Source organism: Odocoileus virginianus, chromosome 25 (assembly GCF_023699985.2).
Source record: "Odocoileus virginianus isolate 20LAN1187 ecotype Illinois chromosome 25, Ovbor_1.2, whole genome shotgun sequence".
Taxonomy (NCBI): domain Eukaryota; kingdom Metazoa; phylum Chordata; class Mammalia; order Artiodactyla; family Cervidae; genus Odocoileus; species Odocoileus virginianus.
This window is the reverse complement of record NC_069698.1, coordinates 10,993,298-11,016,918: the sequence shown is the minus strand read 5'-3', so window position 1 is coordinate 11,016,918 and position 23,621 is coordinate 10,993,298. Positions and strand designations below refer to the sequence as shown.

At 39.7% G+C, this 23,621-nt stretch overlaps 1 protein-coding gene across 4 annotated transcripts in view; it reads left to right on the top strand.

The window, feature by feature from the left end:
- LOC110147926 (transmembrane protein 45A) overlaps positions 1–13,470 on the top strand; it is an 87,229-nt gene extending 73,759 nt beyond the window's left edge. For 3 of the 4 annotated variants that reach the window (XM_070455001.1, XM_070455000.1, XM_070455002.1), the window contains exons 5-6: positions 1,625–1,770; positions 9,156–9,454. In XM_070455001.1, the coding sequence (XP_070311102.1) occupies positions 1,625–1,770; positions 9,156–9,306 (297 nt within the window). In that variant the 3' untranslated portion in view covers positions 9,307–9,454. Of the gene's footprint in view, positions 1–1,624; positions 1,771–9,155; positions 9,455–13,040 lie in introns of those variants that run through there. The other variant, XM_070455003.1, reaches the window with a different exon arrangement.
- Positions 13,471–23,621: the final 10,151 nt, after the last annotated feature.

The following is a 23,621-nucleotide window of genomic DNA, read 5'->3' as shown; positions in this document are numbered from 1 at the left end:
GTTTTCCACATGGCTGTATCATTTTATGGGCTTCCCAGGTGGTACAGTGGTAAAGAATCTGCCTGCCAATGCAGGAGATACAAGACATGGGTTTGGTCCTTGGTTGGAAAGATCATCTGGACCAGGAAATGGCAACCCATTCCAGTATTCGTCCATGGAGAGAGGAGCCAGGAGGGCCACAGTCCATGGGGTCACAAACAGTCAGACAAGACTGAGCATGCACACATGTACCATTTTACATTCTCAGTAGCAACGCGTAAGGATTCCAATTTCTCCATATCCTTACTGACACTTGTTACTTACTATTAGTAATACCATTCTAGGGGGTGTGAAGTGATATTTCATAGTGGTTTTGATTTGCATATCTCTAATAACTAATGATGTTTATAATTTTTTCCTGAGTTTATTGAGGATTTAAACACCTACTTTGGGGGAAATGAGTCTTCAAGTCCTTTGCCCATTAAAATTTTGTTTGACTTTTTGTTGAGATTTAGGAATTCTTAGTATATTCTAGATATCAATTCCTTATCAGATATATGATATGCAAAATTTCCTCCTATGCTAAGGGTTGTCTTTTCATTTTCTTGACACTGTCCTTTGATGCACGTAAGTTTTAAATTTTGATATGTCTTGGTGTCATGTCTAAGAAATCAGCACCAAGTCCCAGGACATGAAGCTTTTCCTTTTGTTTTCTTCTAAGAGTTATGATTTTAGTTCTCATATTTAGGTTTTTGATTCATTTTGAGTTTATTTTTGTATGTGGTGTAATGGTGGTTTATTCGCTACACTGTGTCTGACTCTTGCGACCCCTGACTACACTCCATTTATTTATATCTTCTTTGATCTCTTTAAACAATGTTTTGTAGTTCACAGGGTACAAATCTTGAGCCTCCTTGCTTTAATTTATTCCTAAGTATTTTATTCTTTTCAGTGCTATTATTAGTGGAATTGTTTTCCTAACTTACTTTTTCTGGATTGTTCATTGCATCTTTTGTGTGTTGATTTTGTATCCTGCAAGTGTGCTAAATTTATTTATTAGCTCTGATAGGTTTTTTGGTGGATTCTTTATAATTATATGTATATAAGACCATGTCACTTGTGAATATAGATAGTTTTACTTCTTCTTTTACAATGTGGATGTTCTTTATCAATTCTTCTTGACTAATTGCACTGGCTAGAATTTCTAGTACAGTGTTAAGTAGAATTGGTAAAATAAGAAGCCCTCGTCTTGTTCCTGATCTTAGGAGACAAGCTTTCAATGTGAATATAGTGTTACTCATGGGCTTTGTTTATTTTAAAACCTGTTTTTCAAGACTCTGATTTTGGAATAATTTAGTGAAGCTGAGCAACTTAGAATCCTAACATATTCTCTGAAAATCCACCAATCTCCAGAGGTGATTACTATTCATATTTTGAAAATTGATCTATAAATATCCTTAACCCTTTTCCAAAAGTGTTAACTAGTGTTGTCCATTTTAGTAAAACAGGTAGAGTTTCTTATCTGTAGCATCTCAGATAATGGGAGTTATGTTGCCATTAATCTTGGAATGAAACATTTTGAACTGCACCATCTTTGGGAATATGGCTGGCACTTCCTAATGTGTGCTCTTGTGTTAAATTGCAGATTGGGTTTGTCCTTTATCCTCCTAGTGGAGGTCCTGCATGGGATTTAAAGGATCATGACAACATTATGTTTCTCTCCATATGCTTTTGTTGGCATTATGCAACAGCCGTTATCATCGTTGGAGCAATTTATGCCTTTGTCACCTGGTAAGTTAGTGCTTTTTGTTTGTGGAAGTTCTGTTTTTGGTATATGATCATCAAGACTCAACAGTACTGAAATTTAAGTTCAAAGAGGTATTTCACTCCTTAGCATTCCACTAAACAGGGTAATACAGCAGAAAATTATCTATAAGCACAGACATTTCCAGTAAAAAGAATAAATGCTGGTTTAAAGTTGGAATAGCTAAAAAGTACCTCTGCTGTGCTCCTAACCTACGCATCACCCTTCAGCACACTCTTCTGTACCTCCATGTCTTTGCACATGCTGTTTTCTTTTCCACATGGTCCTCCCTCACCTGCAGTGAGCCCCCTCCATTTGCCCATGCCTCAGTTATGGAATTTCCCAAGCTTGTGGTCATTCTTGACAAACATGTATGTCTCCCATGAAGTTTGAGGATCTGATTAATTTGACATTTACTGCAATACTTCTAACAGTAAGATTCAGTTAAATGATCCATGTTTTTACTAGGACTTTGATACAGTGTTTCATGATGAATGAGGAGCAGCATACAGATTGCTAAGAACCCATATTCTAGCTCTGCTGCTTGTCAGCTATATGACTTGGGGTAAATTATTTAATCACCTTAAATATCAGTTTTGTTTTTTAAAAAATGGAGACCGAAATGAAAATCATGTATTTAAACTGCCTACAACATAATAAGGGCTCAACAAAGAGTCTTCTTTTTCTTGTGTTTGTTCTTTTTTTTTTTTTTCCTGGTTCCTGTGATAGATTTCTTTTTAAATTGAAGTACAGTTGACATGGGGCTTCCCTGGTAGCTCATCTGGGAAAGAATCCACCTTCAATGCAGGAGACCCTGGTTCGATTCCTAGGTCAGGAAGATTCCCTGGAGAAGGCATAGACCACCCCCTCCTGTATTTCTTGGGGATTCCCTGGTGGCTTAGGTGGTAAAGAATCCACCTGCAGTGTGGGAGACCTGGGTTCCACCCCTGGATGGGAAGGATCCCCTGGAGGAGGGCATGGCAACCCACTCCAGTCCTCTTGCCTGGAGAATCCCCATGGACAGAGGAGCCTGGTGGGCTGCAGTCCATGCGGTTCTAAGAGCTGGACACGACTGAGCAGCTACATACAGCACAGCTGGCACAGAACATTATACAAGTTTCAGACGTTCGACATAAGGATCCAGCTTTTATATGCATTGCAAACTGACTGCCACAGTAAGTCTAGTTACATCATTTGTCACCATACACATTTACAAACACCTTTTTTCTTGTGATGAGGACTTTCAAGATTTCCTTTCTTAGCAACTTGCAAATCTACAACACAGTATTATTGGTTATAGTCACCATGCTATATATAACATCCCCATAACATTTCTTTTATTTTCACGTTTTAACTTTTCATTTTATATTGGAGTACAGTTGGTGAACAAGGTTGTGTGAGTGTCAGGTCCACAACAAGGTGATTCAGTTCTACATTTACATGTATCTATTCTTTTTCAAATTCATTTCCCCATTAGGTTGTTATAGAAAATTGAGCAGAGTTCCCTGTGCTATGTAGTAGGTCTTTGTTGGTTATCCATTTTAAACATAATAGTGTGTACATGTCAACCCAAACTCTCTAAATATCCTCCATTCCTCCCCCCATAACCATAAGTTCCTTCTCTAAGTCTGTGAGTCTGTGTCTCTTTTGTAAATTAGCTCATTTGTATCATTTCTTTTTGGATTCCACATATAAGCAATATCATATGATATTGCTTTCTCCGACTTTCTTCGCTCAGTATGACAATCTCTAGGTTCATTCATGCTGCTGCATAAGGCCTTATTTCATTCTTTTGCATGGTTGAGTAATATTCCTTTATATATATGTACCACGACTTTTTAATCCATTCTTCTGTCTGTGGACATTTAGGTTGCTTCCTAAATGTCTTGGTTGTTGTAAATAGTGCTGCAATGAACACTGGGGTACATGTATCCTTCCGGACCATGTTTTTCTCTGGGTATATGCCCAGGAGTGGGATTGTAGAATCACATGGTAGCTCTATTTTTAGCTTCTTAAGGAACCTTCACACTGTTCTCCATAGTGGCTGCACAAATTCATATTCCCACTGAGAGTGTAAGAGGGGTCCCTTCTCTCAACACCCTCTCTCCAGCATTTATTTTTTGTGGAATTTTTTGATGATGGCCATTCTGACTGGTGTGAGGTGACATGATCCTTTCAAGATGCGGAAAAATCTTTTGACAGAATTCAACACCTATTTATGATTAAAAAAAAACTCTTCAGAAAGTGGACATAGAGAGTACATACCTCAACATAATTTGAGTACATACCTCAGAGGTCATATATGACAAACCTACAGCTAACATTATACTCAACAATGAAAAGGTAAAGGCATTTCCTCTAAGATCAGGAACAAGACAAGGATGTCCACCCTTGCCACTTCTATTTAACATAGTTTTGGAAGTCCTAGCTATGGCAATCAGAGAAGAAAAACAAACAGAATCCATATTGGAAAAAGAAGACATGAAACTCTCATTGTTTGCAGCTGACATGATGCTATACACAGAAAATCCTAAAGAAAACAGCTGGAGCTCATCAATAAATTTGGTCAAGTTGAAGGTCACAAAATTAGTACACATAAATCTGTTGCATTTATATACACTAACAATGAAAGATCAGAAAGAGAAATTCAAGAAACAACCCCATTTACCATCTCATTAAGAAGAATAAAATACTTAGGAATAAACCTACTTAAGGAGACAAAAGACCTATAGTTTGAAAACTATAAGACTTATTTATTTCATAACTGGGAAGTTTGTACCTCCTGACACCCTGCATCTATTTATGCCCACCTCTCCACATTCTGGCAACCACCAGTCTGTTCCCTGTATCTATGTGTTTTGTTTGTTCATTTGTTTTTCAGATCTCACAGATAACTAAAATCATATGGTGTTTTTCTTCCTCTATGCCTCATTTCACTTAGCATAATACCCTTAAGGTCCAGTCCATTCTATTTTATGGCTGAGTAATATTCTATTACCTACATATAAGTATAAAATATTATAAATATAAACATATAAACATCTCAGTTGAGCTAATTTTTGTGTATGATGTAAGATAGTGGTCCAGTTTTATTCTTTTGCCTGTGGCTATCCAGTTTTCCCTGGAGAAGGAAATGGCAACCCGCTCAGTACCCTTGCCTGGAAAATCCCATGGGAGGAGCCTGGTAGGCTATAGTCCATGGGGTCGCAAAGAGTTGGACACGACTGAGCGACTTTACTTACTTCATCCAGTTTTCCCAGCACTATTTTTGAAGAGACTGGCCTTTTCCTACTTCGTATTTGTGCCTTCTTTATTGTAAATTGACTGCCCATATTATGTGTGGGTTTATTTTTAGGCTGTCTATTCTGTGCCATTGATCTTTTTATGCCAATATCATACTGTTTTGATTTTACAGCTTCAGTGTATAGTCTGAAATCAGAAAGCATGCTGCCTCCAGCCTTGTTCTCCTTTGCAAGAGTGCTTAGGCTATTCAGGATCTTTTATGATTCCATACGAATTTTAGGACTGTTGGTTCTATTTCTATGAAAAATACCTTTGGTAATTTGGTAGGTATTGCATTGAATCTGTAGATTGTTTTGGGTAATATGGACATTTTAATTATATTCTTCCAATCCATAAGCATGGGATATCTTTCCACTTATTTGTGTCTTCTTCAGTTACTTTCATCAGTGTCTTATAGTTTTCAGTGTGTGGATCTTTCAGCTCCTTAGTTAAATTTGTTTGCGTGTATTTTATTCTTTTTGATGCCATTTTAAATGGGATTTTTTTCTTAATTTTTCTTTCTGATAGTTCATTGTTAGTGTATAAAAATATGAGTTTGCATATTAATTTTTACCTTGCAGCTTATTTATTGGTTCAATCCTGAATTTATTGGTTCTAACTGGGTTTTTTTTGGTGGAGTATTTAGGGTTTTACATATATATATGTGTGTGTGTGTGTGTGTGTGTGTGTGTATAGAGAGAGAGTGGTTTAGTCTCTAAGTTGCGTCCAACTCTTGTGACCCCATGGATTGTAGCCTGTCAGGCTCCTCTGTCCATGGGGATTCTCTAGGCAAGAATACTGGAGTGGGTTGCCATTTCCTTCTCCAGGGGATCTTCCCGCCCAGGACTCAGGTCTCCTGCATTGCAGGCAGATTCTTTACCAACTGAGTTACAAGGGAAGTCATAGTATCATGTCATCTGCAAATAGTAACAGTTTCACTTCTTCCTTTTCAATTTGGATGCTTTTTCCCCTTTGCCTAAATGCTCTGAGTTACAATGCTATTTTGGCTAAAAGTGGTGAGAGTAAGCATCATTGTCTTGGTCCTGATTTAAAGGAAAAAACCTTCATGATTTCATCACTGGGTATGATGTTACCTGTGAGCATGTCATATATGGCCTTTATTAGGTTAAGGTATGTTCTCTTTATACCCACTTGTTGAGAGTTTTTTTTAAAATCATAAATGCATTGAGATAATCATATGATTTTAATTATTATTTTTGTTAATGTGATATATCATATTACTGATTTGTGGATGTTGAACCATCCTTACATCCTTGGAATAAATCCCACTTGATCAGGATACATGATCCTTTTAATGAATTCTTAAATTCAGTTTGCTAATATTTTGTTGAAGATTTTAGCACCTATTTTCATCAGTGATATTAGCCTATAATTTTATTTTCCTGTGTGGTATCTTTGTCTTGTTTTGGCATCAGGGTAATGTTGGCCTTGTGAAATGAGTTTGGGAGCATTCTCTTCTCTTACATTTTTTGAAAGAGTTTGAGAAGGATAGGTATTTAAATATTTTTTTAATATCTGTACTATTTACCAGTGAAACCACCTGGTCTTGGACTTTTCTTCATTGAGAGTTTTTTGTTTGAGATTACTGTTTCAGTCTTTTTCCTAGTAATTAATCTATTCAGCTATTTTATTTCATGATGATTCAGTCTTGGAAGATGTATATGCCGAGGAATTTATTCATTACTTTCAGGTTATTCAATCTGTTAGTGTTTAATAGTTCATAATACTTTCTTAATCCTTTGTACCTTTTTTTTGGTATCAGTTGCAATTTTTCCTCATATTTCTGATTTTATTTATTTAAGCCTTCTCTTTTTTCCTTAGGGAGTAAGGCTAAAAGTTTGTCAATTTTATCTTTTCAAAGAACCAGTGGTTTGTTTCATTGATCTTTTCTATTGCTTTTTTAGTCTCTATTTCATTTATTTCTGCTCTGATCTTTATTATTTCCTTCCTCATAATAACTTTGGGCTTTCTTTATTCTTTTTTTTCTAGTTCTCTTAGATGTAAAATTTAGGCTGTTTATTTGAAATTTTTCTTATTTCTTGAGATATACCTATATTGCTATAAATAAACTTCCATCTTAGAACTGCTTTAGCTGTCTAGATTTTGGTATGTTGTATTTCCATTTACACTTATCTCTGGGTATTTTTTAATTTCTCCTTTGATTTCTAACAGTGGTACTAGCAAGTTAGAAAAAGGGTGCAAAAATTGTGGCTGCTAGTGCTTCCATTCCTGGAGATAATCCTAACAGATTTCTTCCTTGCTAGTAGATGCTCTAAGGTTAGGAAATGAATTCCATTCATGTATGGTCTAGACACTTTTCAAACTGTGGCTTTTATGTTATATGGCTAGGTGGGTGAGTCTGCATGTAAGCCCTTTAAGAGTGGAATCTCCATTCCTTACACCCCTTTGGTTCTTCTTGACATCAGCCCTGGTGGTCTTGCAAACCCAGATGTTTTGGGACTCATCTCATCAATGCAAGTCCCAAGGGTTCGGGTGCCTGATATAGGGCACAAACTCTTGCTCCTCAGGAAGAAGCTCTGTGTCTGTGAGATCTCTTTGATTGTGAGTCTTCACACTGGGGGTGGGGTCCTTGGTAGGACCATGTCTCTGCCTCTTTGACCCATCTCATTGTGGACCCTGTCCTTTGTTGTACAGGAGCTCTTTGGCTAGTTTTTAGGTCTTTTTTTTTTTTTTTTTAATAAGGAATTGTTCTTTATGTAGCTGTAGATTTGCTGTGTCCATGGGAGGAGGTGAATTCAGGACCTTCCTAGGCTGCTATCTTGAACCACCTCCCCCGCTCACTCTTGTTCTTTTTATTATTTCTCTTGCTCTTGTTCTCCTTCTTCTTCTGTATCAAAAAGTGTATGAGGTATAGACCCTATGGGGAGAGAGAGACAGTTTAAATATAGTATGATAAATGGAACTAGTGTAAGAATAAATACTATTGAAACACAGAGGAGGCCTCCTCACAATTGAGAATTAAACTGAAGCTTGAAAGATAGTAGGCATGAAAGAAGTGAGTATGGTTTCTTATTATTTCTATTACCATGGTAGCTAATGCCAAACCACAGTTGGCCTGGCTGATTCCAACTATTAATCATGCAGGCTCCAATCCTTCAGACTTTAGCACTGATTAAAGATTGTTCTATATCTATGGTCATCATATAGACATGAGCTGTGTGTGATTATTGAGCGCTTGACATGTGCCTGTGCTATGCTTAGTTGCTCAGCCCTATCCGACTCTTTGCAACCCCATGGATTGTGGCCCACCAGGCTCCTCTGTCCATGGGGATTCTCCAGGCAAGAACACTGGAGTGGGTTGCCATGCCCTTCTCCAGGGGGTCTTCCCAACCCAGGGATCGAACCCAGGTCTCTTGCATTGCAGGCGGACATGTTACGCACAGTGAGACTATCTTGGATAGTACACATCTAGCATGTTTTCTAAATCCCTAAATTACAGTAGTTTATTCTAGACCAGAAGGGTCTCAGACTCTGCCTGAACTAGCTTTCTAGTCCTTTCCCTAGACATTTACCCATGTTGTCTCTCCTGCTCCATGCTTCTTTGAGCTTCACTGCTACAGAGCTTTGGTGTTGTGTCTCTGGATGAGGAAGTCTTTTCCTGGTCTAGCTCCCATTCTGTCTCTCGTATATTTTGGGTCAGCTTACCTTGATCTGTAGTTACTTCCTACTTGAGGTCTAAGTTTCCTTGGTGGCTGACACGATAAATAATCCACCTGCAATGCGGGAGACATGGGTTCGATCCCTGGGTTAGGAAGATCCCCTGGAGAAGGGCATGGCAACCCATTCCAGTATTCTTGCCGGGAGAATCCCCACGGACAGAGGAGCCTGGCGGGCTACAGTCCGTAGGGTCTCAAAGAGTCAGATACAACTGACAGCTAAGCACAGCATAGTACAGAGGTCCAAGTGCCATGAGTGCTGGGAAATTCTACCTTCCCACTGAGTGATTTCTATTAGCCCTATTCAGTTCCCTCAAAGCGTGTGTATGCGCTGGTGGTTAAGGCTCACTCTGTCATTGAGTGAAACTTGACTTCTTCCTCTGTTGTTTTAGGCTGACTGCTGGGCCTCATCTCCTTAGGGGCTGGGCAGCCTCCAAGAATAATGCCGGCATTCAAGCAATCTCTCTACCCCATGTCAGCTCCCATCCAGAGCCAAAAGAAGACTATTGTCTCTTCCTGTTTCAAAAACCTTCAGACCACTAATGAATCTCTTATCCACCTATAGTTTTCTAGAAACCAAAAACTCCATGTTTACTATTTCAATTGCCTCTCCTTACCCAGAACCTTTGACTTATTAACCACATAGTTACCTCTACCTGTCATATCCCAATTAAATGCTCTCCTGCGAAAACTTCTGTGATTGTTTTAGTCTTTGCTTATCTCCCTTCATGAGTTTTACAGTACTTTAATCTCTAATACACATTTTAACAGTTGTGATCTATCTTGTGATATTTACTATTAGCTCGCGTTAGTCTTATCTGCTAACTAGATTGTTCACCTGCAGGAAGAGACCTTTTTCATATCTCTCACAGCTCTCATCATACTGTCAAAATTATATAGGTACTCAATAGACACTTATTTCTGTTTTAACAGATCTGTTTCAGGACTACTCAAATAGTGTTCAATTGTTTGGAAATCATGTTTTATATGCTTTTAAGTTTCACTATCATATTGCTCTTGAAATATAAGGCCAAGAACTTGTGTTCTAATATATTTTTATGCAACGTTAAGCAGTAGCTTAAAGAATATCATGAAGAATCAATACTTTCAGTGAGGTCATATGTAGTTCCTGTAGTCATGATGAGTTTTGAAAATCTGTTCATCATGGTTTGACTGTGAACTGGATTGTAACTCAGTCACAGTTGATGGGTTTTAAGGACATTCTATCAGAATTTACTTGACAGAACCCAAAGATCACCATGGAAACAAAACTGGGTTATGAAACTCCTACCTCCAAAATCTCTAAAAAATGAAGCCGTGCTTTTCAGCTTTCCAGAATAATGAATTAAGGATCGCCTCATCTAGTCCCATGCCTGCTGTTCTCCTCATGACAGCTCATAGGACAGGCCTATCTTTATGAAATCTTTATTGTATTTCATATATAACACTGCTGTGGTACAGAACTATTTCAAAAGCCCCTCTGGGTGGACAGAGAAATATTACCCATTTTCAGGTTGGTCTTCAAGGAGATGACTCTTGTGAGCCATATTAAAGAACAAAATAGAAAGACCAAATTCATATCAGATTGTAGTTTGCCTTTTGAAAGTTTGATTTCCAGATCGACTCTGGAAGTATACCCAGAGTCTTAGTTCTGCTCTTATATTAACTGAAGAGACCATGTGGGAACAGAAGCCGACACACCCTGACCTTAATTTCCTGGACTTGCATGATTCCAGGAACTAACAATTATTTGCACTTCCTTTTATTACTCTATCCCTCATTCTGATACCACCCTAATGGCAGAAAGTGAAGAGGAACTGAAGAGCCTTTTGATGAAGGTTAAAGAGGAGAGCAAAAAAGCTGGCTTAAAACTTAACATTCAGAAGCCTAAGGTCATGGCATCTGGTCCCATCACTTCATGGCAAATAGATGGGGAAAAAGTGGCAGATTTTACTTTCTTGGGTTCCAAAATCACTGTGGACAGTGACTGTAGCTATGAGACTAAAAGACGCTTGCTCCATGGAAGAAAAGCTATGACCAACCTAGACAGCGTATTAAAAACAGAGACATTACTTTGCCAACAAAGGTCTGTATAATCAAAGCTATGGTTTTTGCAGTAGTCATGTATGGATGTGAGAGTTGGTCCATAAAGGAAGCTGAATGCCCTAGAATTGATGCTTTCGAACTGTGGTGCTGAAGACTCTTGAGAGTCCCTTGGACAGCAAGGAGATCAAACCAGTCCATCCTAAAGGAAATCAGTCCTGAATATTCATTGGAAGGACTGATGCTGAAGCTGAACCCCAATACATTGGCCACTTGATATGAAGAGCCGACTCATTGGAAAAGACCCTGATGCTGGGAAAGATTAAGCGCAGGAGGAGAAGGGGGTGACAGAGAATGAGATGATTGGATGGCATCACCAACTCAATGGATATGAGCTTGAGCAAACTCCCCGAGATAGTGAAGGACAGGGGAGCCTGGCATGCAGTAGTCTATGGAGTTGCAAAGAGTTGGATACAACTTATAACTGAACAACAACAGCAACAGATACAACTCAGAGAGCAGATGTGGGGAACAGGAGGAGTCCTTAGATTCTGTGTTAACAGTTAGTTGGTAATAAGTAGACAGTTCTTTGTTTTATTTTCTAGGAGTCATCAGGAATAAGTCTAATGAATGAAGTAACAAATTAATTCCTTTCATTTAGCACATATTCAGGTTTTGCAATATGGAGGTGACTGTGTGGGTTTAAAAAGGACACACTGTCCCAGTTATCTTAGTTAGAAGCATTAGCTGTTCATGAGAATCGTGCCTTGAAGAGTTGAGGACATTGGGAGCAAGGTCAGTGGTTGGTTAATTGTCAAGGCAAATGATTTTGAGTAGTTTTTCTTGGCTCCTGATAAGTCAATAGATGTTACTGATATTGCTCAGTTGTGTGTTGGAGGAATTAATGGTGAGTTGCAAGTGACTGAAGAATTACGTCTGGTGGCCAACTGATGTGAAGAGCCAACTCATTGGAAAAGACCTTGATGCTGGGAAAGATTGAGGGCAGGAGGAGAAACGGGTAACAGAGGATGAGCTGGCTGGATGGCATCATTGACTTAAAGGACTGAGTTTGAGCAAACTCTGGGGACAGTGAAGGACAGGGAAGCCTGCGTGCTGTAGTGCATGGGGTCCCAAAGAGTCTGACACGACTGAGTGACTGAACAAACAGCAACAAGATGAGTGATATAAGCTCCTGGGAGATTGTTCCACAAGCCCACTAAATCATTAAGTGAGTGATGAGGCACTGTGTCCCAGACATCGTTCTAGACTCTGACGAGAGTTAGGGCAGTAAATAAGATGAAGTCTCCGTTCTTAGGAAGTTCATACTCTAGTGAGATCCAGCGCACAAGTAAAAACTAGATATATTGTGAGGGGCGGGCCAGACCTTCACTGGGAGAAGAAAGGCAGAAAATAGATAGATAGATCTGTATCTATCTGTGTAGATAGTGACAGTTTTTCAAAAAATGAGAATGATTTTATTTATCAGTTTGTTTCCATGTTGTGTGTTTCTGAAAGTTAGCTATGTTTTATTGACATAGTCACAGCGAGATGGCTTCACAATCATCCTGCACAGGAAAAGCTTTGCCTAGTTTTTCTTACATCAGAGAAGTCAAGAGCCTGCTGAGTTTGTGTCACCAAGAAGTTTCATATCTTCCAGTGCCAAAATGATAATTTCCCGACCCCACCTACAGATTCTCTTAATCTGTGAAAATAGTTAGAAGCATAGAGGTCACTTCTTTCAACTTCTGATGCATCCAGGACCGTCACATGCAATAGAGCAGCTTGGGGCCAGCACAGAAGCAGCTCTCTGAAGACACAGTAAGGGCTGCAGCGGAGCCCAGACTTCTGACTTCGGGCTCGACGTGGGGGAGGAGACACCTTTGTGTGCTTCCTTCTTAGGGCTTCTTTAACACACAGCTGAGCTCTTTTGTCTGGGCTGAATTCAGCCCAGAGATTCTCTTGGTTGTTTTAGAAATTATTAACGTTATGCATTTTGAATATGATGCAAACAGTCATGTTACATATTAGAGCTTTATTGTGTCTGTTTGCTTATATGCAGCTTTAATCTACAAAATGTTCGCAGGTAGCTCCACGGACAAATAAAAGTGATTTTCTTTTTGGGGGTACCTCTTCCCTTTGCACAGATAATTTGGAGTTTGTTGCATTATAGATACAGATAATTTGGGGGTTTAATTTTAAACAGCATAATACGAGATGATTTTCATTCTCTTCAGGTTGGTTAAATCTCGATTTACGAGGTTCTGCCCCTCAGAAGTTGGACTCCTGAAAAATGCTGGACAAGAACAAGAATCAGAAGAAGAGATGTGACTTTGACGGGCATCCAGTCTTTCTGGATGAAATTTTTCTTCTTCTATTATTATTAATCACAGTTTTGCGTTTTCACCTTTTGTTTGGAAAACAATTGGTTGAGAATGATTCTTGGTGTCATGGTGTTGGGGGCTTGGAGTGGCTCTCCTCAGGTTAGCTACAGTGTGATGCCCACATTCTGAAAAATATTTGTTTTATTTGCCTTATAGATATATATGATCAAGGTTCCTGGGCTTACTATCATTTGTAACTCATTATAGATGAAATTTCACTTGTTTTATCTTCTTGCTACCTTGAGAAATAAATGAATGCATAGACCTTGGTTCAAACACCTTAGATATTTGTTTTTGTTATTCAGCTGCGCCCCACCTTTATGATATGAAGAAGCAGCTGTGTGACACCAAAATTCCTTTTCATGAGACATCTCTTTCTGTAGCACCTGTGTTCTCCCTTGGGAAAAGCAAGCCGGAAGTCATCCTGTGGTGCACGCTCTTAGAGAAGGGAAAAGGGCTGCTCCACGGCTACAGAAGGGCACATGGTGAAAAAGCCATGAAAATCTAGGAAAGGAGAGTTAGGATGTTATCCACAGAGAAAAAAAAAAATCATTGCATGACTCTGTATGGCCACCACATGATCCCCTCTGCTGAAATACCTGAAGGGTTAAAACAAGGAGAAGCCTGTTATGGACTAAATGGGTGAACAGTCAGCGCCCCTCCCTCGTCCGTAGACTAAGTGGCCCCCAGGGGAGAGTCAGAAATCCCGTCCCATTCTAGCTTTACCAGTCACCAGCCTGTAGGGTTTTCACAGTTTCCATAACTCTCTGAAGTTTGGGAATTGAATTGGATGAGTCAGTTTGCAGCTGGCATATTTTATGAATCCAGAGGCTCTCAGACAAAATCAAAGCTAATTTAGTACATATTAGTCAGAAAGGCCAGTCTGTGCTGTGATGGAAAGATAAGGAGCACCGCAGGAGTCCGTGGCGGTTAACCTGAATATGAAGGGAGAGACGCAGTCCAGCAGATAGCTGGAGGTGACACACGGGCAATTACAACCCAGCGCTCCCTGGCATTCCAGAAGCACTGACAAGTCTCCAAAGTCACCTCAGTCTGGTCTTATCACATGACACTAAAGAGGGAGGTGAGTGGATTCTTTAGGTCAAATAGCTAGATATATTTCTTTTTTTTTAATGTAAGGGCTGAAAAAAGCTGGGGACTTCTTTGGCGGTCCAGTGGCTAAGATGCCATGCTCCCAATGCACAGGACCTGGGTTTGATCTCTGGTCAGGTTCCCAGATCCCACATGTCTCAACTAGGAGTTCACATGCTGCAGCTAAAGATCCTGCATGCCACAATGGTCCTGAATACTGCAAATAACAGCAAGAAAAGAGAGAACGGAAGGAAGGAAGAAAAAGAATGAAAAGAAGAAGAATAATAACAAAAAGCCGATGTGAGTGCCTAAAGGTTTATCTTGACCAATGCAATAGACCCTAGTACATTTCTGGCTTATGAAATGCTCACACACTGTGGTCCCCAGATGATCATGGCATTCTGCCCCATGTGTGTCTTATATCTTGAATTTTCCCCCCTAGCCCAGCAAGTTTCTATGATCTTGGCAAATTTTTATTTCAAAAGAGTAAGCTGTTAACTGCAGTTGCATGAAAATGGCATTGCTGGTACCTAGCCCGGGGCAGGAACTCTAGGATAATTAGCATGAAAGAGATTAAGGCTGGAATTTTGAAAACTGTAAGTGTAAACATACTACCAGTCTTTATGAGAGAGCCAAAATATCCATCCCTGCAGTTTCTGCACAGAGAGAACACAAGTGAGTTCTCAGAGGAGAAACTTCCAGTTCAGGTCCACGTTCGTAGTTTGGAGCTATCTGCCTCTAGTCCCTGCAGTGAGCAATAAATTAAACACCGTTATAATTTTATGGAACCTTCACCGAAGAAGGGGTAGAGGAAGGGCATCCTCCCTCATCTTTGTTTGTATTTTATCTTGACTCTTCCGAAAAAACCAGTCTCAATGCCTGAGCTTTTGCCAAACCGCTTCATAGGTATCCCATGCCTGACATGCCATAACCAAGGGAAAGAGACTCTTTAAATAACTCAGTGCAATATCAGCATGGCCTCGGATGTGGAAATACCCCCTCAGCTATTGTTGTGACTTGTAACTGCCTTTTCTTAGGAAACTGCCGCTTCGCACGGCAACAACTGCGTGCTCATTGTCGAAGCAGCAGATCAGGTTATGGCTATCTTGGTGTCCTCCTCATCATGTCACCCAGAGCTCATAAGCTGAGGTTGTAATGATCATATCTCGGATGTGGAGTAAGAAGGTGATGCAAGAATCATGAGGGACCGCAGGAGCAGCCAAAATAAAAGTTGAGAAATGACAAGTTCTCCCAGTACAAGGAGTCAGTAGATTTAAAAGCACGAAAGAGAAGTTCATATACAGGGAGAATAAATCCAGAAATTCTATATTCTATCTCATGTGATTTCCAGATTGAGAAGGTTGAGAGAATAGAGGACATGCATGAAATAATAAAAAAGAACTTCTCCTAAATAAATGGCAATAAACGGAGATGTTTGCTTTAAGTTTGGAGCGGTGCATCAAGAGATGTACAGAGAATTGTGATTGGATTCCTGGACCAAACCAATAAAAATGAAAAAAGGTAAGCCATTCTTATAACTTTAAGTTCATTTTATAAATATTATTATTCTATTTTTAAGTCTAGAAAATTTTAACACTCAGTTTTAAGAAGACTTTAACATTTGGGGCATAATTTTAAACTTACTTAGATTTCCCTTTAAACTTCTTCACTGTTTTTATGAATGAAATATTTTTATATTCTTCAGCACTTCAATTAACCAACAAATATTCTCAGGTTGTTTTTACTACCAGTCTACTTTGTTAAGCTTATTAATGTGGTGAAACTTGTTTTCTTAAATATTCCAATTCTGTATAAACTTAATGAGATTGTGACTGAAACTCAAAAGCGTAAATTTGTTGGTCGGTTGCACACTTATGAATTGCACTTAAACTAATCTGCATAGATAAAATTATTTATAAAATTATAAATACCTAAAATGCTGCACATGCATAGTTCCTTAAAGCACAAATATCAACATTATGATTCCTCTCAATTCTGTACTTAGCTCGACTCTTTCCATATTAAAATAGACTTACTGTTAAGGAGATGATTTGTTTATGACAAATGATACCAGGAACATCTAGTCTGCTTGTTGAGATAAAGGATCCAGATGCTGAATGAGATGGGGTTATTTTTATTTTTTTTAAAGATTTTTTAATTTGATGTGGACTATTTTTAAAGTATTTATTGAATTTGGTACAATATTGCTTTTGTTTTATGTTTTGGGTTTTTGGCTGTGAGGCATGTGAGATCTTAGCTCCCCAACCAGGGATCAAACCTGATCAATCCTGCCCTGAATGGGGCAGGATTCTTGACAGTAACTCTGATGGCACATGCTGATTCCTGTTATTTACAATCCTTACATCAAGCCCCTCACACAGGCTGTCTCCAAGACTTGCGCAGCCCTGGGAAGGCGCTTGCCCAACTGGAGTCATACTTAAAATTACCTGTCTTTTCTGCCTACTCATGAAAACCTGCAACCCCCGCCCAGACTGTCATATCATTTGACAGGATTTCATTATTCTTTAGCTGTTAATATATTAACTGTATTTCTTTCTAAGTGTAAAAATTCCTGAACTTGATGTAATCCTGCACTTTTTAACCCGTATGTTTCCTATCTGATGAGACTACTCATTTTTTTTTTTTAACAGATGTTAAGGTTGATATTCTAATGAATTCTAGGTCACCCTCTTTTAATGATAATTCAGCAGCTCTAAGCTTGGGTGTCAGTATTTCTTCACTTTTAATACTTTAAAGCAAGGACAACCCTTCTCTGTTAAGTGTGTATATAAATTTTGGGAGGAACTGGTATGATTAATGCAAAAGGTTAAAATGGAGGAATCTCTTACCTGGTTCCTCTCATGAACTTGAGTTGTTCTGCCTGTTTTCAAATGTCCAAAAGGGAGAATTAAAGATTTTCAGTAAGAAACTATGGGATGGAGCCCAATATAATCCCCACCTAATAATTTGTATGTGAAGCCAAACTACATATAGACTCTAAAACAGAAATAAGCTTAGCCAAGTAACCAAGGGGCTTAGCAATTTAAGCTATTAACAATTCTCTCATCTGCTCAGAAACTGACTCAGGTTCCTGTGGCCTCTCAGATCAATTTTAAATAGCCTAACATTGCACCTAAATAAAATAAAATCGGTTTGAGTCTATTTCAGTATGTAGTTATAGAACTTCATATTGTCAAACACAACCCCTGTAGCAGAGATCCCCAACTTTTTTTGGCACCAGGGATTGGTTTTGTGGAACACAGTTTTTCCATGGAACCCAAGGGAATGGGAGTTGGTTTGGGGATGACTCAGGCCATTACATTTACTGTGCACTTTATTTCTGTTATTGTTATGCTGTGGTATATAATGAAATAATTATGCAGCTCACCATCAATGCAAAATCAGGGGGAGCCCTGAGCTTATTTTCCTCAGCTCAGGTGGTAATGTGAGTGATGGGGAGCGGCTGTAAATACAGATGAAGCCTTGCTATGCTGACTGGTTCCTAACAGACCATAGACTGGTAACAGGGGTTGAGGACTCCTAAAACTTGTTTAATTTCCATGTCTATGTTTTATTAACTGCTGTCTCCTCTTCTTCTTTGCAGCCTAACTTCTGGAGATTCTTTAAGGCCCAGTTCAGAGCTTTTCTTTTCTGCTGCTTCATACCACCCTTTTCTGATTTATAAATTCCTACAGAGTGGAGCCCAGAACAGTACAGAACCATAGGCTGTTCAGTCCTCTATCTCTTCACCGAAATGCTTTCTTTTTACTATGTTGTCATTCCCTAAAGTTAGCCACACTCTTTTTTTCTTTTTTTTGGGTCCCTATTATAGCACCTAAGGAATCCTTCTCAGCTGATAGCATTGAAAGGTGAGCTAGAGGAGTAGGAAGGAAAGAGAAGAATCAAAATCATTAAAGGAAACAGGCCCCCAAAGGGTGTCTGTGGGTGAAGATTCTGTGACCAGATTTAGTGACTTATCTAAGATTGTGCTGTTAATTAGTGGTCAAGCCCATGATAGGATTTAAATCTCCTGACCCCAGGAGAGAAGGCTCTGTCCACTGAAGAGGCTTCATGTCTACACAGTGAATGGCTTGGTTCCTCCTTCAAGGGACCTGCTTCATTCGTAAGACCCGTTGTCCCCCAGCCCTGCTTTCCACACAAATGTCCATTCAGGGGGAGAGACTTTGGCTTCTGTTCTAATATGTCTGGTGATTTGATTCTGGTCAGAATTATCTTAGTTGGGGATGCTGTTATAGAGCACCATTAACTGGGTAACTTAAACAACAAGTGTTTATTTCTCCAGACTCGATTCTGGAGTCTGGGAAGTCCAAGATCGTGGTACCAGCAGATCTGGTGTCTGGAAATGGCCCACTTCTTGGTGGGAGAGACAGGTCCTCTCTCTCCAGTCTCTTTCTTATAAGGGCTTTAATCGCATCATGAGGGCTCCACCCAGATGACCTAATTGCCTCCCAAGGCCTCACCGCTAAATGCCATCACACTGGGATTAGAGTTTCAACACATGAATTTTGAAGGTACACAAACATTCAGTTCAGTTCAGTTCAGTTGCTCAGTCGTGTCTGACTCTTTGTGACCCCATGAATCACAGCACTCCAGGCCCCCCTGTCCATCACCAACTCCCGGAGTTGACTCAAACTCATGTCCATCGAGTCTGTGATGCCATCCAGCCATCTCATCCTCTGTTGTCCCCTTCTCCTCCTGCCCCCAATCCCTCTCAGCATCAGGGTCTTTTCCAACGAGTCAACTCTTTGCATGAGGTGGCCAAAGTACTGGAGTTTCAGCTTCAGCATCAGTCCTTCCAATGAACACCCAGGACTGATCTCCTTTAGGATGGACTGGTTGTATCTCCTTGCAGTCCAAGGGACTCTCAGGAGTCTTCTACAACACCACAGTTCAAAAGCATCAATTTTTCAGCGCTCAGCTTTCTTCACAGTCCAACTCTAACATCCATACATGACCACTGGAAAAACCATAGCCTTGACGAGACAGACCTATGTTGGCAAAGTAATGTCTCTGCCTTTTAATATGCTATCTAGGTTGGTCATAACTTTTCTTCCAAGGAGTAAGTGGCTTTTAATTTCATGGCTGCAGTCACCATCTGCAGTGATTTTGGAGCCCCCCAAAATAAAGTCTGACACTGTTTCCACTGTCTCCCCATCTATTTCCCATGAAGTGATGGGACTGGATGCCATGATCTTTGTTTTCTGAATGCTGAGCTTTAAGCCAACTTTTTCACTCTCCTCTTTACCTTAATCCCTTTCATCAAGAGGCTTTTTAGTTCCTCTTCACTCTCTGCCATAAGGGTGGTGTCATCTGCATATCTGAGGTTATTGACATTTCTCCCGGCAATCTTGATTCCAGCTTGTGCTTCTTCCCTCCCAGTGTTTCTCATGATGTACTCTGCATATAAGTTAAATAAGCAAGGTGACAATACACAGCCTTGACGTACCTATTTTCCTATTTGGAACCAGTCCATAGCAAAAAATCCAGGAGAGGAATCACCAATACAGGGATGACCAGAACACTCTATTCTTTCCCAGCTGATAACCTTCCCTTCTCCTAACCCCGTGGAGAAATGTGTCTACATTTACTTCTTATCTGATGTGTCCCCATTGTGGATGAATGGGGAGTACGTAGCAGCAGGAAAAAATGGCAATGATGCTACCCTCTAGTGGCAAAGCGTGGAAACACAACTCATAAGCCAAAATACCATTTTTCCCGTCTGAAAAGAGGTCTTCCTTTACCAAAGTAACAAGTCAGACCACAAGCATTGTTAGAAGAGTTTGAGTTATTTAAAAGTATCTTAGATTTTAATTTATTAGTACTCTAACACATTGTGATGGGTTGAATTGTATCTCCCCAAGTTCATATGTTGAAGTCCTAACCTCCACACCTCAGAATGTGACCTTATTTGGAAGTACAGTTGTTGATGTAATTAGTTTAGTTAAGATGAGGTCATACTGGAGTAGGGTAACTCCCAATCCCGACAGACTGGTGTCCATATAGAAAGGAATTTGGACGAAGATACACACATAGGGAGAATACCACGTGAAGAGGAAGCCACAGACTGAGGTGATGTGTCCATAAGTCAAGGACTGTCAGAGATGCCAGCAAACCACCAGAAACAAGGAGAGAGGGTTGGAACGGATTCTTTCCCAGCACCTTCAGAGGGAGGGAGCGTGACCCCACCAATAAGTTGATCTTGGACTTCTAAGCTACCGGACCTGTGAGACAATAAATGTCTGTTAAGCCACTCCATTTGTGGGACTGTGTTACAGCAGCCGTAGAAAACTACTACATCCAGTACTCTAATGTTAATTTCAAGTTTAATGTTTTAGACTTCAAAATAAGACACGCCTTTGAGCTGGGAAATGGCATGCTGAAGGTTATATGGCAATCCCAGACAGGAAAATATGATCTACGTTTTATTACCAGCCATAAAATATGTTGTCCTTATTGGGAAACTGCTGACAAGTTGACTTGGTTATACATTTATGCTTTTTTTTATGGCCTCATTCAGGTTGGCAGGTTTCTTTAACTAGTCTTTTTGTTCAACATACCTCAGGCATGTGGAGTTTACACTGATAGAGTAAATCATTTATCAGCAAGCAACTTCTGCATTATTACCTTTGGTATTCTCTAATTTTTTATATGCCTGTTGTCTAACTAGATCAAAACTCCTTGAGTACCATGCACTATTATTAAGCTATCTGGGAATTACAGTCCCTATCCTGAAAAATCATGATGTTTGTTGCAAGATACTTCTGTATTAGCCAAAGTTCTCCAGAAGCAGAACCAACAAGATATATAAGTATATCATTAAATGAATTTTTATTGAAATATAGTTATTTACAAGGTTGTGTTAGTATCAGGCACACAGCAAAGTGATTCAGTATACATATATAAATAGATATATTCTTTTTTTACATTGTCTTTAATAATAGTTTATTACAAGATATCGAGTATATATTCCTGTGCTGCAAAGTAGGTCCTTGTCAGTTGTCTATTTTATATTTAATAGTGTGTATATTTTCATCCCAGGCTCCTAGTTTATACATATATATGTGTTTGTGTGTGCACATGTGTGTATATATATAATTTATATATTTTCAAAGACTGACTCGTTATGAAGGTTGTCAAGCCCCAAATCTGCAGGTTGAGTTCCTAAGATTTTAAGAATGCAGGCTGGAAAGGCCACCTCGAAAGACATAATGATGTAGTTTGAGTTCAAAGGTGGTCTGATGGCAGAATTCCCTCTTCAGTGGAAGTCACTGTTTTTTGTTGAGGTCTTCAACTACTTGAATGTAGGCAATCCACTTTACTCAAAGTTTATAGCTGAAAACATTAATCTCATATAAAAATACCTTCACAGAGACATCCAGAATAATGTTTAACCAACAAGAGCGTGCCAAGACCTAGCTTTGCTTACACATAAAATGAAACTTTATAGTCACCAGGGAATTCTGTCTCCTTGTATTCATGCCTTTTTGTGGCTCCCTCCAGCAGTGAATCTGGACAGGCTTTATGATTTTCTCTCACCAACAGACTGTAGTAAGAGCATATGTGGCAACTTATGGTCTTACACTTTATGAGGCCTTGCAACTTACCCTGTTGATGTGTTAGAACCCAGCCTGAATGTGAAGGAGACAAGGCTATTCTGTTGGGAAGTCTTCAAGGAGGAGGCCCTGGAGCAGAACAGACCACGAGGTAGAGACAGGCCCAGGCAGTTGGCCTCTCTCGTTATTTCAGCTGAGATCCCACACATGTGAGAAAGGTCTACTTGGATCCTTGAAGGTCTTGTGAAACTTCCAGATGACTCAGCTACATGTGGAGCGATGCCACCACTGCTGAGTCCTGCCTAAATTACCCGATTATGAGCAAGTAAATGATAAAGACCCTGATGCTGGGAAAGATTGAGGGCAGGAGGAGAAGGGGACGACAGAGGATGAGATGGCTGGATGGCATCATCGACTTGATGGACATGGGTTTGGGTGGACTCTGGGAGTTGGTGATGGACAGGGAGGCCTGGCGTGCTGCGATTCATGGGGTCACAAAGAGTCAGACACGACTGAGCGACTGAACTGAACTGAACTGAAATGATGGTTGTGTTTTAAATAGCTAAGCTTTGGAATGTCCAGTTACACAACAATGGAAACTGATGTTTGTGCCAATGATTTCTGTAAAATAATTATACTAATGGTGAGATTTAGGATCTAGAATATTTTTGAGGTATAAATTATAGTACTATTTGACACAGGACATTAAAAATATTAACTCATCTTGCCTCAGCTAAGCTTAACACTTTATACTGTAATACTATTATTTTTGAGGGTTAGCATTTACATGGAACTAGTGTTATCTGGCTGAAGCTCTTGTCTAGTTGCTATAAATTTTGGATTTGCCTTTCACCTGAATCAGAGTTTCTCGAAGGAAAAGAATAAAATTATTCCCACACTATTTTCCCGTACTGTTTGTTACCCTAACCCATAGTGGACCATTTCTCTCTGCTTTGAATCTTGACCACATACTTGCATCAGCTCACACATAGGGGATGAAAAAGAGAAGAAATAAAAGAGGAGAAAACAGGAAAGAAATTTAAAAGCAACCGGTCAGAATAGATGGAGAAATGGAAGTTCTGTGGAGCAGGATGAAGAAGTGAATTTAAAACTAAAAAGAGTACAAGGGTGACATTTCTTGCATCTTCTGGGGCATGAAGAGGTTAGCTCAGAGTTACGTTAATCAGAGTACAGCATCTTCCACATACATTTGAGTTTCATAAGCAACAAACTTCTACTAGTTGTAAGCAAAGTACTTCCCTCTGTGAAGCGATCAGCCCTTGAGATCCTGTCTGGGACACCTTGCTCTGGGGAGCCTAAGAGGCACCTGATGAATAAAAAGAGAGCAGGGGAAAACAGGAAAGCACAAAGGAAACGAGGGGAGTGACTGGGTAACCTTCTCTTGGCCCAGAAAGGGTTTTTTTGATACCTTTTCTTCCTGTCCTCCATTGACCACCAGTTAGAGACAGAGGATGGTAGGGTTGAGTAGATATACAAACAGGTGAGTGCAAGGTTTCTCTGTTAGCAATAGCTCAGATTTCACTAATGAAGAGGTAGCTAATGCCACAGGGAGATTTTACAATTCAGAGGCTCACCTCTAAGTTAAAACAGGTGGGGAAGTTGAGATTGGTCTTAGTCATCAGTGCCATGAGAGGTAAGCTAAACAGGTTTCTATGTACTTAACTCTTCATTGAGGTCACAGTCCAGATGGTAAGGAAATGGATTTCAGAACTGCTTGCCACTTCTGGATACCAACTCATTAAAAATC